This window comes from Prionailurus bengalensis, chromosome A3 (assembly GCF_016509475.1).
Source record: "Prionailurus bengalensis isolate Pbe53 chromosome A3, Fcat_Pben_1.1_paternal_pri, whole genome shotgun sequence".
NCBI lineage: Eukaryota > Metazoa > Chordata > Mammalia > Carnivora > Felidae > Prionailurus > Prionailurus bengalensis.
The window spans coordinates 79,570,401-79,587,206 of NC_057354.1; the positions used below are offsets into that span (position 1 = coordinate 79,570,401).

Here is a 16,806-nt window from a genome sequence, read left to right on the forward strand (position 1 = left end):
CCAGTACAAAATCACAGGCAAGGAAAGTAAAATTAACATAAGACTTCTGTTCACAGAAGTAGCAAAGGTCTAAATTTACTTATTTAACTTAAATTAGTTACTTTATACAAATTCCATTTTTATTATAAGACCTTTTATAAAGGCTTCTGTACCCAATTTTTTTCAAAATATAACCCAAGGAAAAAAATTCTTGTACATGCAAGCCACTCAAAACCTGTTTTTCTGGACATAAAACTCATGTTATTAAAGCCATTAATTCCCAAGATTAAAACCAATTCCAAACAATACTTACATTAGATACAACTGTAATAAATGCATGTGCTATAAGAAATGGCAAAGTTTCAGGAGTTCCATATTCAAAGCAATCCTTCATGAGAGAAAGGCCATTTTTCCCACAAAACAAACATACATAACGAAGCAAATGCAATGGTACTTCTACATCCTGAGGGGGAAAAAAAAATTTTAACTCATCAGGAATAATTTTCATTTTATTACCAAAATGGAAAAGATACTGACCAAATATAAAAATAAACTCAAAGACCTATATGAATAAAAAACTGAATTTTCCATAAACCTGAGAATAAGAAAAACATAAACACTTACATTCATATCACAGAATGCCCCTAATATGTTGCTTTCTTGGGTTGATATATCCTGATTTAAAAAAACAAAGTAAACACAATTAGGTCACCCTACAAGATAATAATCTCTGAAGAAAAAAATACAATTTCTGCATCAAATATACTCAAAAAAAGACAATATTCTATAGATTGAGTTTACACAACATGAAACAGGTTTTTGCAATTGTTTCTCATCATGAATAATGATATTCCTAACTGAAGCTTATACGGTTCAGTTCTAATATGTATTTTAAGTCTTCTGCAAAGAAATCTCTCTACACTATATACTATATACTGCCTTTTCAATAAAAAATGTCTCCATAAAGAATTGGGATAATTGTCACAAAAATAGATTATAACATTTTAAAACCACTTAATTTTTACCTAAAAATTCCACAAAGTGCTTTGTATACATATGATTTAAACTACCTGATAGCATATTCATTCACTGTTGGCGAGAATATGAACAGGTATGACCTTGTTGGAGGGCAATTTGGCCATATCTACCAACATTTAAAATGCACATTCTCTTTGACCCAGCAATTCATCTTCTGGTTATTTATCCTAACAACTAATAAAAGCAGTGCTAGAAAAGTTTAATGATGCTTACCTGAAATTATTTATAATATCTCAAACTTAGAAACAACTTAAATATCCATCAACTGGATGGCTAAAATGTGATATAACCATCTAGGGTCTTATACAGCTTTCAAAAATAAGGTGAAATGCCACAAGGCATCTTTTTGGGACAATGAAACTGTTGTAAAAATGCAATGAGGTAATGGTAACACAATTCTGTAAACTTACTAAAACATATTTAAATTATATATTTTAAGCAATTGATTTTTATGCTAAGTTATTCCTTTAAAAAGCTAAGGTGGGGGGCGCCTGGGTGGCTCAGTCGGTTGGGCTTCCAACTTCAGCTCAGGTCATGATCTCACGGTCTGTGAGTTCGAGCCCCGCGTAAGGCTCTGTGCTGACAGCTCAGAACCTGGAGCCTGCTTCGGATTCTGTGTCTCCCTCTCTGACCCTCCACCATTCATACTCTGTCTCTGTCTCAAAAATAAATAAACATTTAAAAAGTTTAAAAAAAAAAAAAGCTAAGGTGGGTCCACATGTACAGGCATCGAAAGATACTGCCTTGTATTACATTTTTAAAACTTAGGATTTACGAACTTGATCTGATTTTCTTTACTTTTTATATGTCTGGAAATAATCTGAATTAATTTCCTAACAATGGTTTTTTCTGAGATGATAGAGAAAGGAGAGGTTCAAGGCTCTTTTAAGTCTATATTTTGTATATTCTGTATTTTTTAGTCACAATGAAAATCTTTCTATCAGAAAGTTTAATACTTTCATCTGAAAAACACTACCAAAGAAACCTGTCATTCATTGCTGTTACCTGCTTGCTTTATGTAAATTCCATTGCTGAAATGAAGTTCGAAAACAACTGATTGAGAGCATCACATAAAACTCTCAGAACATTTCCAACTAATCAAAAACTGTCCTAAGACAGGTCAAAACACCTGTCAAAGCGAGTATACTAAACTTAAATTTATTCCTGAGCTTCTACTAGCAGGGCCACAGGTAAAGCTTTAAATTATTCTCAACAAACCTTCTGTCTTCAACAAGTCCAGAATGTAAGAACACCTGTGGTATTAAAGATTCATGGGCCAGATCAACCATGCTGGAATATTAGACTGGAGTCAAGATTTCTAGTGCCTAACATGAACACAGCTAGAAAATGTCTTAACAGAATTCTATTCTGATGTGCAAAATGTCACCTCTTGGACTTGGTTACTTCTATTTTCACTCCTCAAAAGAACTATTTTATCCTTTCTTGTTTCTACTCTTAATACATGAAGACATTATTCTAAGGTGTCTTTAAAATCTCATCTTTAGTAGTATATAAAGAGTTAACATAGACCTATAGGTAACAACATTATGAACAATACTAAGAAGCCTCCCTAAAATCCAAATCAACATCAATTTTGTTTCAAAGTTCTAATTTTAGGAGCCCCTGGGTGGCTTAGTCGGTTAAGTGTCCGACTTCAGCTGAGGTCACGATCTCATGGTCCATGGGTTCAAGCCCTGCATTGAGATCTGCAATGACAGTGCACAGCCTGCTTGGTATTCCTCTCTCTACCTCTCTCTCTGCCCCTCCCCAACTCACACTTTCTCTCTCAAAATAAATAAACTTAAAAAAAAAAAGTTCCAATTTTAAATTGATCCCTAAAAAGGCCTTAAGAAACCTATTAGTTTTTGTCTTTTTAGAAAATCTCTCATTTATTACATAAGATAAAGGCACTCTATTTCTAGTACTACAGAGAGGGACCTATTACTTTAAAAGAGAAAATAAAGAGAAATAAATGAGTAATCAGAAAGTAATTCCTTGGGGCACTTGGGTGGCTCAGTCGGTTGAGCGGCCGACTTCGGCTCAGGTCATATCTCGCGGTCCGTGAGTTCGAGCCCCGTGTAAGGCTCTGTGCTGACAGCTCAGAGCCTGGAGCCTGTTTCAGATTCTGTGTCTCCCTCTCTCTGACCCTCCTCCGTTCATGCTCTGTCTCTCTCTGTCTCAAAAATAAATAAACGTTAAAAAAAATTTTTTAAAAAGAAAGTAATTCCACATCTAATTAAACAAGGGGGGGAGCCTAGGTGGCTCGGTCAGGTAACCATCTGACACTGACTTCGGCTTAGATCATGATCTCACAGTTCATGGGACTGAGCCACAGGTCAGGCTCTGAGCCAACAGTGGGAAGCCTGCTTGGAAGTCTCTCTCACTCTATCCCTCCCTACCACAAATGCACTCTCTCAAAATAAACATTAAGAAAAATAAAAATTAAATTAAAAACAAACAAACAAATGCTGCTCCATGACCAAACCACGAAAAACTGAAGGCCAGTGAATTAGGAATAGAATTTTGCTTAAAAAGAAGTCATCAGCATATCAAATAATCTGCTGTTATGGAAAATTAAGACTACCAATTCTGGAGAGCATACAGTTTACCACCAATGACTAGACCTAATCAAACAAAGCCATACTCTCAAACAGTTCTGCAAAACAGAACACTCTGCTATGATGGAAATACTGTCTACACTGTCCAATACACTAGCCATGAGCCCCATGTGACTACTGAGCTTTTAAAATATGTGAAGGAAGGAAGGAAGGAAGGAAGGAAGGAAGAAGGAAGGAAGGAAGGAAGGAAAGAAAGGGTAAAAAGAAATATGGTTAGTGTGACTGAAGAACAAATTCAATTTATTTTAATTTTAGTTAACTTAAATAGCCAGATTTGTCTGTTCACTACCATATTGGGCAGTAGAGCTTTAAAGTAAAGAAGCTCAGGAGAGGATAGTGATAAAATGCAATCCAAGAAAGTCTCCATTGGCTTATAATTGCTTGCAAATGAACAAGCAGAGCTTCTATTCGCTTCTACAGAAGTAAGCCATCCACACAGATTGGTGACAAGGAAGATAATGAGTAGAAGACAAACAAGCTATTTGAGTTGTTTAGGATTGTTCCTTGAATGTGAGTACTGTAGATTATTCATCTTTGTATACACAATAAATAGTGCAGTTCCTAGAATAGATGGTCAATGTTTATTTTTTTAATAGTTTGAATAAGGTACATCTGTTTATCAAAATTAGAGACAAATCCAAGCGTCTGAATTCTATAAATATAAAACAAAAAAAGTCATAAATCAGTATGGGATTTAGTTAGTGATGGTTGCACAACTGTAGGAATACACTACAACTTATTAAATTGTATACATTAAAAGGGTGAATTTAAAATACTTAATTTAGGGGCGCCTGGGTGGCGCAGTCGGTTAAGTCCGACTTCAGCCAGGTCACGATCTCGCGGTCCCTGAGTTCGAGCCCTGTGTCAGGCTCTGGGCTGATGGCTCGGAGCCTGGAGCCTGTTTCAGATTCTGTGTCTCCCTCTCTCTCTGCCCCTCCCCCGTTCATGCTCTGTCTCTCTCTGTCCCAAAAATAAATAAACGTTGAAGAAAAAAAAAATACTTAATTTAATTTAATAAAGCATAAATTAAAAAGTCAGTGGAAAGTGGCAAGAGAAAACCCAACCAGAATCAGAAATCTGGAACATAGTGTATATATTTAAGTCTATCTAATCATATCTCACATATTTAACAAGGGCAGTGTTTCTCTTCTTTTCTCTAATTTTTATACTCATTTCACTTTACTTAGGAAAAAAACTTAGAACACTAGGGCAACACCTCACAGAATTACACATAATGATTCAGAATTAAGAAAAGAATGCAACAGCTCCTTGTCCCCATCCCCAAAAAGTTTAACCTCAATTAAATATACCTATTTATAATTACTACATCTTTTAAAATATTATTGACTTTGATAGGAAGAAAAGCAGGATATAGACAGGAAGGGACGGGGAGAAGGAGGGGCTCCAAGTTCCTACTTTATTCACTACTGGCAAGATAGCAATAGCTGCAGAGATTAGTCTGAAGTGATGTGAGAAGCAGTGTAGCAGGGTAAGACCTGAATTCTTTGTTTTTTGTTTTTTTAATTTTATTTTAGAGAGAGACAGCATGAGTGGATGAGAAGAACAAAGAGAGAGAATTTTAAGTAGTCTCCATGCTCAACACACAGCCGAACACAAGGCTCAATCTCACAACCGTGTGATGATGACGACCTTAGCCGAAATCAAGACTCGGATGCTTAACTTGACTGAGCCACCCAGGCACCCCAGAATAAGACCTGAATTCTACAATTCTCAGCAATATACGTTGCAAACCTGACCAAAACTTTTAACCCGTGTAAGCCAATTCCCTTTATATAAAATCAGGTTGTTGACAGTTTTCTAAAGTCATAGCTATCTAAATATTAACACATGAGTACTGAATCATCTTCTGAAAAGTCCTGGCCAATTTGTGCTTCTTTAGAAAAGTCAAAATCAAGATCAAATTAAAATCAAAGTTAAATATGACTGCTACCACATACAACCACATGGCCACTAGGACAGAAACCATACGTTTTTCAAGAATTTGTAATAAAACATTACTAACATATCAGAAACCTGGGAAACAGCTATATTATGAACAGAATATTACAGAAGCACACAAATTCTGTATAAGGAGAGGACAATTCTGTGTAGCACTGTATTACATTGTATTATATCTAAGGTGGTTTTTTTTTTTTTAATTAGAATTTTACCTCAAAGACCTCATGAAATTATTGCTTTCAACCAAAGAGTCACATGGAATGACTGATCCTCAATAACAGTAATAATGAGGCACTTTATTTCAAACGGGAAAGTAAAGGAGTGGGACTATGCTTATATTTGGAGATTTTTTTTTCCAATAACACTAAAAAATGATAAACTGGTGAGCAAACTGATTTGAGGAAGAAAATAGCAGATTTAGTATTACCTGAGTTCTGTTAAAAATTTTTAACTGGAGAAATTTATTAAATTATTTAATCAAAAATTAAATTTAACTACTAAGTTAAATTAAAATTTATTTAATTTAAAGATTAAATTTAAATTAATTATATTGTAATAAGCATAATTAAATTAATTTAAAATAAAAATTTATTAAATTTTTTTAAATAAAAAGGATGCTGAGCTGACATTTTTTTAGGATGTTTACTAAATGATTCATTAACAGGTTTCTATATGGAAAGATAACAAAGAATTCTAGAAAGTAGAGCACAATGTTTTAAAATATTTTTATGGAAAATTCCAATAGGGGAAATACGCACCTCCTAGGCTGTTTTTAAATAGTTTCAATTCAATGTGAAAACATTTTCAGTAAGGAACTACTTTTTTCCAGATGAAGAAAGAAGTTTAGAGAAGTCAATATGAAGATTACAGAATAAGCCAGAGAAAATAGGCAGACTTTTTTAAAAAGCATGTGGTAGATCTGTTAAAGTTTAAAATGAGGTATTTTATCCAGAGATGGAGTCTACTTCATACCCCCCTGAATCTGAACTGCCCTCATTAAGTGCTTCAACAGAATGTGGTAGAATTTATACTGTTTCAGAGGCTGGACCTTAAGAGGCCTTATATACAAGCTTACACATTTGTCTTCCTGGAGAAATTCTAAGATCACCACGTAAAGAAGCCAATCAACTCTAGTGGAGAATGAGAGGCCATGTGGAGAAAACCCAAGGAGCCCTAGACAACATCCAGCACCAACTGTCAGACATGTGAGTGAAACCATGTTGGACCTTTAAACTCTTCCATCTCTCAAAGTAAATATACAACTGCCTAAGTGAGGCCACATAAAACCAATAGAATTGCCCAACCAACTCAGACAAGCATGAGAAAATAACAGATCTGTTTTTTTATGCCACTTACATAACACATTATCATATTAACTGTCTCAATTCCCACCATGTGTATAAAGTAATGCTATCATCTAAATAAACCTAAGGTGGGTTTCTAAACTCTTTGAAAGGCTTATAAAAGTATCACTAATGCAGTATGTCAAGCATCTTGACTTACTATAAAAGAAAGTACTATCATTTAGAACAGGTAGTTAAAGGGGCACCTCAGCGACTCAGTCAGTTAAGTGTCCAACTTCAGCTCAGGTCATGATCTCAAAGTTCGTGGGTTCGAGCCCCGCGTCGGGCTCTGTGCTGACAGCTCACAGCCTGGAGCCTGCTTCAGATTCTCTCCCTCTCTCTGACCCTCCCCCACTCACTCTTGTCTCCCTCTCTCTCTCTCTCTCTCTCAAAAATAAATAAACATTAAAAAAAAAAACTTTGTAGTTAAGGATACTTTGTTTTCTTAATGTGAGAAATTCCAAATACTGTTACCAATGTTTCTAAGAATAAAATTCAGAATTCCACCTGCTTCTTTTTCCTCAATTATTACTTTCTGAAAGTATCACACTACAGCATAAGTGTACATCAGCAAAATGTTTTATATCACTGACAGTTTAATTCTTATGAGTTCAATCTGTGAATCTTTCCTTAATAGGACTATGTTGAGCAAATGTTCAACCCAAGTTGCTACTAAAATGGTTTAGAGAAAACTGGAATACTTTTTCCTAACAGTAGTTATTTTTATAAATTTTTCCATCAATAATAACTCTGTCTTTATTCAGGAAAAATTGACAACTATAACTTAGTATTACTTAAAATTCACAATACCTATTTTCACATACCTCTATAGTAGGATGAGTATTATGCTTGTACGCAGTATATAAAGGAAACTGAATTTGAAAAATTTTTGCCACACATAGTAAGAGTTTTTCCTTCTCATCTGTACTCCATAAACTAAAAGGATCACAACTCTTTGAAGATTCCTCCTCAGTCAGATTACAAATTCTTGTAGAGTTTGATTTTTTTTCTATTGATTTTTGTCTTTCTGTACTTCCTTCATTACACTCTCTTTCTATACTCAGTGGTTCTTCCACTTGATTACTCTCATCTTGCCACGTGGAATCTATGTTAATAGTAGTACAATGTTTACAAAGCTGGTCCCGGAGTACTTGAACTTGGGCAATCACTAAGTTAATAAGTGCACACACTACTTGGTTAAAAATCTCCAAATGCTTATATTCCTTGAAGCAGCATAGACATTGCCTATAAGAGAAAGAAAATTTTTCAATAAATTAATGCTTTCTAGAGAGACAATTGTATATTTCAAGTAATATAAAAATTACAAATCGGCAAATCCTAAAGTACCTCTTTTTTTTTTTTTTTTTTTTAAGTTTTGGTCTCCTTTTTCCTGACAGGGTAGCACTACAGTCATTTATAAAGATAGCATCACACCAAAAACTAGTACTTCGGTTAGTAAAAAGTCACCAAATTAGGTTGACGGCTATAGTCTTCAGTATTATCTAGATATTTACCTGCTTTTCCATATAAAGAACCATTTAAAAACAAGAATTGTGGCATCTATCTTTGCTTCTCTAAGCACTGAGTACTTCATATATGTTTAGTAAATATTAGGAAACTGGCTAAAATAAAAACCTTATTAGTAAAGCTATTTTATTTTACATAAAGGGATTTGCAGCCAAGTAGTAAAAAAAAATGTATTTTAACATTACTAATTTGCTTGAAGGCTAACTTGGGAAGGGCATTCCTACCCTCTTTGGCTAATGAAAAGCATTTAGGAATATACACTCACACTCTTCAGCGTGTGTGAGAGTGTGTGTGTGTGTGTGTGTGTGTGTGTGTGTGTGTGTATACATAAATAAATACAGTAAGAGTAACTTATTACACACAAATCTAGTTAAAACATGTTCAGTTAGCATTAATGCCTGGCACACTGTGGATAATCAAAGAGTCTGGTAAATCAATAAATAAATGATCATCAAGTACCAGATTATAAGAATAATTCTTTCCAATGATGGATGACAACTGAAAAACCATTACTTACCTAGTTATATTATCAATTTAAATCATCTATACTGTAGTCCAAATAGAGCACCAACTCCCTTTATGACCATGTAGACATCATCTCATTTCTCCAAGTGTGGCAAATTTGAAGTATAGCCATAAACTCTTTAATATTCTTCCCTTTAAACAGTGAAGCCCACTTTTCCTCCCCTTGAATGTGGAACATACTTAATAACTAAAATCTATGTGGAATGTGGCAAAAATGACTGTGTGACATCTGAAACTAGGTCATAAGTGACAGTGTCACTCAGCCTTGCTCTCTTTTGAATCACTTGCTCTGAGAGAAGCCAATTCACTGGGTGACTCAGTCGGTTAAGCCATCGACTTCGGCTCAGGTCATGATCTCATGGTTCATGAGTTCATGCCCCACATCGGGCTCTGTGCTGATGGCTCAGAGTCTAGAGCCTACTTCGGATTCTGTATCTCCCTCTCTTTCTGCCCCTCCCCTGCTCCTGCTCTCTGCCTCTCAAAAAATAAATAAATGTTAAAAAAAATTTTTTTAAATAGTCCAGGAGCCCTTGGAGTGGTCCAGATGAGAAAAAAAAAAGAAAAAAAAAAAAAGAGCTCATACTACTAATAAGCACCAGCTTGCCAACCAAGTAAGTGAGCCAACTTGGAAGCAGACCCTCCAGCCCCACATGAGGCCTGAGATGACCATAACCTGGCCAAAACCTCAACAGTACCTCATAAGAAATCCAAGCCACAAAGAACCAGCAAAACCACTCCCAAATTCCACTCCCATAAAAACTCTAAAGATAATAAATGTTTATTGTTTTAAGATACTACTTTTTGAGTAATTTGTTACACAGAAATAGATAAATAATACATCAGGCCTGTCTTCTCAGTTAGCAAAATGAAAGAGATTTTATCTCTAAGAACTCCTCCACCTTTAAAATTCTATATTATTACAATTTCCTCCGGAAAAAAAATCAACATATTACTGTTGGTATTTTTCTGACAAATAGCTTTTTTTTTAGGTTCAGGAAAAATCAAGTTCAAAGTGAAGGATTATACACTGGAATAGCTTTCTTTAGCAAGAAAAGAATCTTAGTTCCTTCCCAAAAAAGACCTTGAGGTCAGATTTAGATTAGGAAAGCCAAAGAAACAGTCAAATTTACTTTAAAAATTCAATGCCAAGGGGGTGCCTGTTTGGCTCAGTTGAAAGAGCGTGCAACTCTTGTTCTCAGTGTCGTGAGTTCAAGCCTCATGTTGGGTGTAGAAATTAATTAAATAAAAACTTTAAAAAAGTAAATTCATAAACATCTGGGTAGCTCAGTCAGTTGAGCGTCCAACTCTTAATTTCGGCTCAGTTCTTGATTCCAGGGTCGGGGGATCAAGCCCCACGTCAGGCTCCCCCCTGAGCCTGTTTAAGATTCTTTCTCCCTTTCTCCCCTCCACCTCTCTCCCCTGCTCATACACGTGCATATGCTCACTCACTCTCTCTCTCAAATAAACACAATTAAAAAAATAAAAAATAAAATTCATTGGCAGGAAATGGGCATCTGACCAGGAAAATAATCTTAAAAAGACAAAACTTATGTATGAACAAAGAGCAAAGTGCATCTAGGTTCTTACAGACCCAAAATATACAAATTCAAGAACTAAGAATCGAAGTGACAATAAACACATACACACATTTATCTTTAATTATTACATAACTTACACATTTTATTGTATGACACTCAATTCTGAAAAGTCTAGGCATTTTAATTCTCAACAGAGCATTTCTCTATATTTCCCTACCCACAATGCGGGGGACAGGGGGAAGAGAATGTGTGTTTTTTAAATAAAACATCACTTTCAGTTAAGCCCAGCTTGATTTTACACTTAAGTTTATTTCTTCTCTGTTCTAAACCTCACTACAAATATACTGAAAGAAAAAAGACTTAACTCCATACGGTAAGAGATAATGGAAGAACAGTTAACAAATGGCAACAAATTTTGGATGACAGCAAAGGGAGTAATAGTAACTGAGAGCAGGAGAAATAAACTTGGAAGAGGCTATAGAAGGATTTATCAACAAAAATATCCACACCACAGAACACTGAAAAGGCTCAAGAACAAAGACCATCAGATACCTCTAAAGACAGAGATGAAGCACTGGGCAGAAAATAGGACTAAATGAAAGGTACGGTTAAAACCTGCAGATTCCTAGGTAGCCAGGATACTATTCCTACTTGATCCAGGGAAACAAGAAGTTTCCTCCTGTACATAAAACAAACAAGATTAAGTTCAGGAAAAACTGATGCTGAAGACAGGGATGATAAAAGACACTGAAAGGAAGAGAACTATGTGATACTACGACTGGGAAATCTCTCCAACTAACATGCCCCACCCAACAACCAGACTAAAATATCTCAAGGCCAAAGACTTGAAGACATTTCTCTTAGAGAATATGAATGACCTAAGAGAAAAGCCTACTTATCCCTGGTAATGAAGCTTGCTCACCATTTTCCAATCTACAGCGTGGGCCAACATCTGAGATGGCCCCAACAAAGAACTTCTAATCCATCTTTGAATGCTCATCTCTTAACCATGTAAAGATAACCAATCAGACAAGCAAGGAAAGCTGCATCACTAAAGGTAGGTCAAAACAAATGGTAAAAAGAAATTCAAAGAATGTAGATAAAATGCAGAAAGAAAAAAGGTTTTAATAATGTATGTCCTCAGAAACAAAGAGTGGATTACTGAAACAAGAACAGAATACTATTAAAAAATGCATTCAAACTACAAAAGAGACCTTCAATGTGTACAAATATACATTATATAGCTTTTGCATACACATCAATCACACTTTAAAACCCCATTAGAATTATAGCAAGTTGACAGAAGAGCATGCAACTCTTGATCTTGGGGTCGTGAATTGGAGTCCCACATGTAATGCACAGATTACTTAAATAAATAAATAAATAAATAAAACTTTAAAAATAAATAAGATGGGGTGCCTGAGTGGCTCAGTAACTTGGGCATTCGACTTCAGCTCAGGTCATGATCTCACGGCTTGTGAGTTCGAGCCCCACATCAGGCTCTGCATTGACAGCTCAGAACCTGGAGCCTGCTTCAGATTCTATGTCTCCCTCTCTCTCTGTCCCTCTCCCACTCATGCTCGCTTTCTCTCTCTCTCTCTCTCTCTCAAAAATAAACATTAAAAATAAATAAGAAATAAAATTAAAATTTGCCAATTTGTAAAATTCAACAAAAGTTCCACAAGGTAAAAGTAAAAAAATCTCCAAAAAGTGGTAGAGACAAAGAAAAATAATGGGGAGAAAAAGGAAAGTATACCATCAACCAAGAAGACATAATATCTGACTAATAATACTTCCAAGAAGACATAATACAAAATCTGAAGGTTTGGAAATGATGAAATTACAAAATATTTCAGAACCGAAAAACCCACCAAAACACCTACCATCATGAATCTTTTTTTCAGTTTATTTTGAGAGGGAGGGAGGTACACATACACACACACACACACACACAGAGAGAGAGAGAGAGAGAGAGAGAGAATATCCCAATGCAGGGCTTGATTCCACGAACTTGAGACTGTAACCTGGGCAGAAACCCAGAGTTGGATGCTTAACCAACTGAGCCACCCAGGTGCCCCTCATCATGAAATTTCTAAAACTGAGCAGGGATAAAGATCCTAAAAGCTTTCAGGGAGAGTGGAAAGAGTGACAAGAAGGAGCTCAGGAATAAAAATAGCTAATACTTCTCCAAAGCTATATGGGGGTGGAGGAGGTCTGGCTGACTCAATCTGCAGAGGATGTGACTCCTGATCTCAGAGTCAGGAGTTCAAGCCCCATGATGGAAGTAGAGCTTACTTTAAAAAAAAAAAAAAATCCAAAGAAGGGGCACCTGGGTGGTTCAGTAGTAGGCTGTGCATCTGACTCTTGATTTCAGCTCAGGTCAGAATCCCAGGGTCGTGGGATGGAGCCCCACACTGGGCTCCCCACTAAGCATGGAACCTGCTTGAGATTCTCTCTCCCCCTCCCCATCCCCTCTCCTCCTGTTCGCACTTGCTCTCTCAAAAAACATAAAAATAAAAAAATAAAAAACCTCACAGCAATATCAGAAGCTAGAATACAATGGAGCAATACTATTAAATTTTTTTTTTCAACGTTTTTTTATTTATTTTTGGGACAGAGAGAGACAGAGCATGAACGGGGGAGGGGCAGAGAGAGAGGGACACACAGAATCGGAAACAGGCTCCAGGCTCCGAGCCATCAGCCCAGAGCCTGACACGGGGCTCAAACTCACGGACCGCGAGATCGTGACCTGGCTGAAGTCGGAGGCTTAACCGACTGCGCCACCCAGGCGCCCCTAAATTTTTTAAAGAATATAATTTTCTACCCAGAATTCTGTATTGAAGTCTTCAAGATTAAGGGTAGAACAAAAACTTTTAGGTCTGAAGGGTATAAAAAACACCTGTCTCCCATGCACCCTTTCTCAGAAAAGATGTCATCTTAACAAAACAAAGAAGTAAACCAATAACAATGTCCACGTAGAATCCTGGAAACTGGAGATCCAAAACAACATAAAAGCAAAAGGAATTTCAAGGATGATCTGAAGAGAAGATAGCTATTTAGTATCCCTAATGAAAAATCAATAATTGGAGTAGGAAGATAAAGGACAAAGGAGATTTGGGAGAGGGGAAAGGGAGGGAAAAAACTAATCATATAATGATATATAAAATATAAAACTTAGTATTAAGAAAAGTTGAAGAATTTGGAATGAATCAGTGACTCACACCTGGAAAATTTTAAAACACGCCAGGAAACTCTTGGGAACAAAAGATAAACAAGAACTTATTTCTTGTAAAATATAAAATAAGCCACAGAACTTTTTTGGGCTCATCAATTACCCTGAGAGAAAGGGAAAGGGTAAAAGAATGTAATCTTTATGTATCCGAAAAGGAAGTTCACAGGGTGGACTTAAAATTGAGGAGTGTCTGGGTGGCTCACACGGTTGAGTGTCTGACTTCGGCTCAGGTCATGATCTCACAGCTCATGACTTTCAGCCCTGCGTTGGGCTCTGTGCTGACAGCTCAGAGCCTGGAGCCTGTTTCAGATTCTGTGTCTCCCTCTCTCTCTGCCACTCCCTTGCTTGTGCTCTCTCTCTCTCAAAATAAATAAACATTAAAAAAAATCTTTTTAATTGATACATGAAGCAACAGCAATATAATAAAACTATTTCAGAATATAGAAGTTAATATCAAAACCAACATCTGGGGGCGCCTGGGTGGCTAGGTCGGTTGAGCGTCCGACTTCGGCTCAGGTCATGATCTCATGGTCTGGGAGTTCGAGCCCCGCGTTGGACTCTGTGCTAACAGCTCAGAGCCTGGAGCCTGCTTCAGATTCTGTGTCTCCCTCTCTCTCTTCCCCTCCCCTGCTCATGCTCTGTCTCTCTCTGTCTCAAAAATAAATAAAAACATTAAAAAAATTTTTTTTAATATAAAAAAAAAAACCCAACATCTGAAAGAGTTGAAAGCAGAAGGGGAACTGAAGAGATAGGGGACAATGAACTTTATTACAGGCCTTTTTGCATTTACTTTTTAAACTCTGTACATACTACTTCTATTTATATACCAATCTCTTACATACCCTTCCCCTATCTAAGCTTATCCTATGTTTTTCCTAGTCCTACTCCTATTATTACCACCCTGATAAGACTTTCTTATCCAAGTAGAGTTACATGCTGCCTGAGTAGAATATGGTTACATTTAAGAACAAGCTAGTAGGTTTAGAAAAACATACATAATAAAGGCCATATATGAAAAACTACCAGCTAACAACATACTCAATGGTGAAAAACTTAGAGTTTTCCGCCTAAGATGAGCATGTCCACTCTTACTTTTATTCAACATAGTAGTAAAAGGTCCTAGCCATAGCAATCAGAAGAGAAAAAGCAATAAAAGGTATCCAAAATGTTAAGGACGAAGTAAAATTCTCACTATTTGCAGATGACATGATACTACACATACAGAACCCTAAAGACTCCACCAAAAACTAGAACTGAAAAATGAATTCAGTAAATTGCAAGACTGCTGCTCTGACAGTGCAGACCCTGCTTGGGATTCACTGTCTCCCTCTCTACCTGTGCTCTTCCCCCACTTGCATTTTCTCTCTCTCACTCTCTCAAAAATGAATAAACATTAAAAAAGAAAAGAAATTCAAGACAACACAAAGAAATGGAAAGACATTCCATGCTCATGGGTTCAAAGAACAAATATTGTTAAAATATTCATACTACCCAAAGCAATCTACACATTTAATGCAATCCCTATCAAAATACCAATGGCATTTTTCACAGAACTAGGACAATCCCCAAATTTGAATGGAACCACAAAGACCTCAAAAAGCCAAAGCAATCTTGAAAAAGAATAACAAATCTGGACGTATCACAATTCTAGACTTCAAGTTATATTATAAAGCTGTACTAATCTAAACAGTATGGTACTGGCACAAAAACAGACAAATAGATCAGTGGAATAGAATAGAAAGCCCAGAAATGAACCCATGATTTGAGGGTCAATCAATCTTCGACAAAGGAGGAGTGGGATAAAAATAATGGGAAAAAGACAGTCTCTTCCAACAAATGGTGTTGGGAAAACTGGACAGCTATGTGCAAAAGAATGAAGCTAGACCATTTTCTTACACTATACACACAAATAAACTCTAAATGGAGCAAGCACTTAAATGTGAGACTTGAAACCATAAATATCCCAGAAAGGGGCACCTGGGTGGCTCAGTCGATTGAGCATCTGACTCTTCATTTTGGCTAAGGGCATGGCCTCACACTTCGTGGGATCAAGCCCCTTGTCAGGATCTGAGCTGACAGCCCAGAGCCTGCTTGGGATTCTCTCTCTTCCTCTTCCCCTCCCCAACGTGTAAACACATGCACCACCACCCCCCCCCCCGCCTCAAAATAAACATTTAAAAACAAAATTCCTAAGAGACCACAAGCAGTAATTTCTCTGACATCAGGCATAGCAACATTTTTCTACGTATGTCTCCTGAGTCGAAGGAAACCAAAGCAAAAACAAGCTATTAGGACTTCATCAAAATAAAAAGTCCCTGCAGAGATAATAAAACAATCAACAAAACTAAAAAAGGCAACCTGCTGAATGGGAAAAGATATTTGCAAATGATGTATCTGATAAAGGGTTAATATCCAAAATATATAAAGGTCTTACACAACTCAACACATACACACAATAACACAATTAAAAATGGGCAGAAGACATACAGATGACCAACAGACACACAAAAAGACATGTCATTACTTATCATCAGGGAAATGCAAATCAATACCACCATGAGCTATCACCTCAAATCTGTCAGAATGGCCAAAATCAAAACCATAAGAAAAAATTGCTGGCAAAGATGTGGAGAAAAAGGAACCCTCGTGCACTACAGGTGGGAATGCAAACTGGTAGAGCGACTGTGGAAAATAGTACGTGGGCACCAGTTAAGTGTCCGACTCTTGGTTTCAGATCAGGTCATGATTTCATGGTTAGTAAGTTCAAGCCCCACATCAGGCTCCATGCTGACAGTGCAGAACCTGCCTGGAATTGTCTCTCTCCCTCTCTCTCTCTCTCAAAACAAATAAACTAAAAAAATTAAAAATTAAAAAAATAACAGTATGGAGATTCCTTAAAATATTAAAAATAGAACTACCCCACAATTCAGTAGTTGCACTACTGGGTATTTACCCTAAGAATATGAAAACACTAATTCAAAAGGATATATGCATCTGTGTAGCATTATTTACAACAGCCAAATTAGGGAAGCAGCACAAGTGTCCAA

General features: G+C 36.5%; 1 protein-coding gene across 9 annotated transcripts in view; it reads right to left on the reverse strand.

Moving 5' to 3' along the window:
• Nucleotides 1-16,806, reverse strand: part of USP34 (ubiquitin specific peptidase 34) — a 251,154-nt gene that overhangs the window by 187,088 nt on the left and 47,260 nt on the right. For all 9 annotated transcript variants that reach the window (XM_043603460.1, XM_043603458.1, XM_043603461.1 and 6 more), the window contains exons 3-5: nucleotides 7,762-8,182; nucleotides 604-654; nucleotides 293-442 (exon numbers count right to left, since the gene is read on the reverse strand). In XM_043603460.1, the coding sequence (XP_043459395.1) occupies nucleotides 293-442; nucleotides 604-654; nucleotides 7,762-8,182 (622 nt within the window). The remainder of the gene's footprint in view (nucleotides 1-292; nucleotides 443-603; nucleotides 655-7,761; nucleotides 8,183-16,806) is intronic.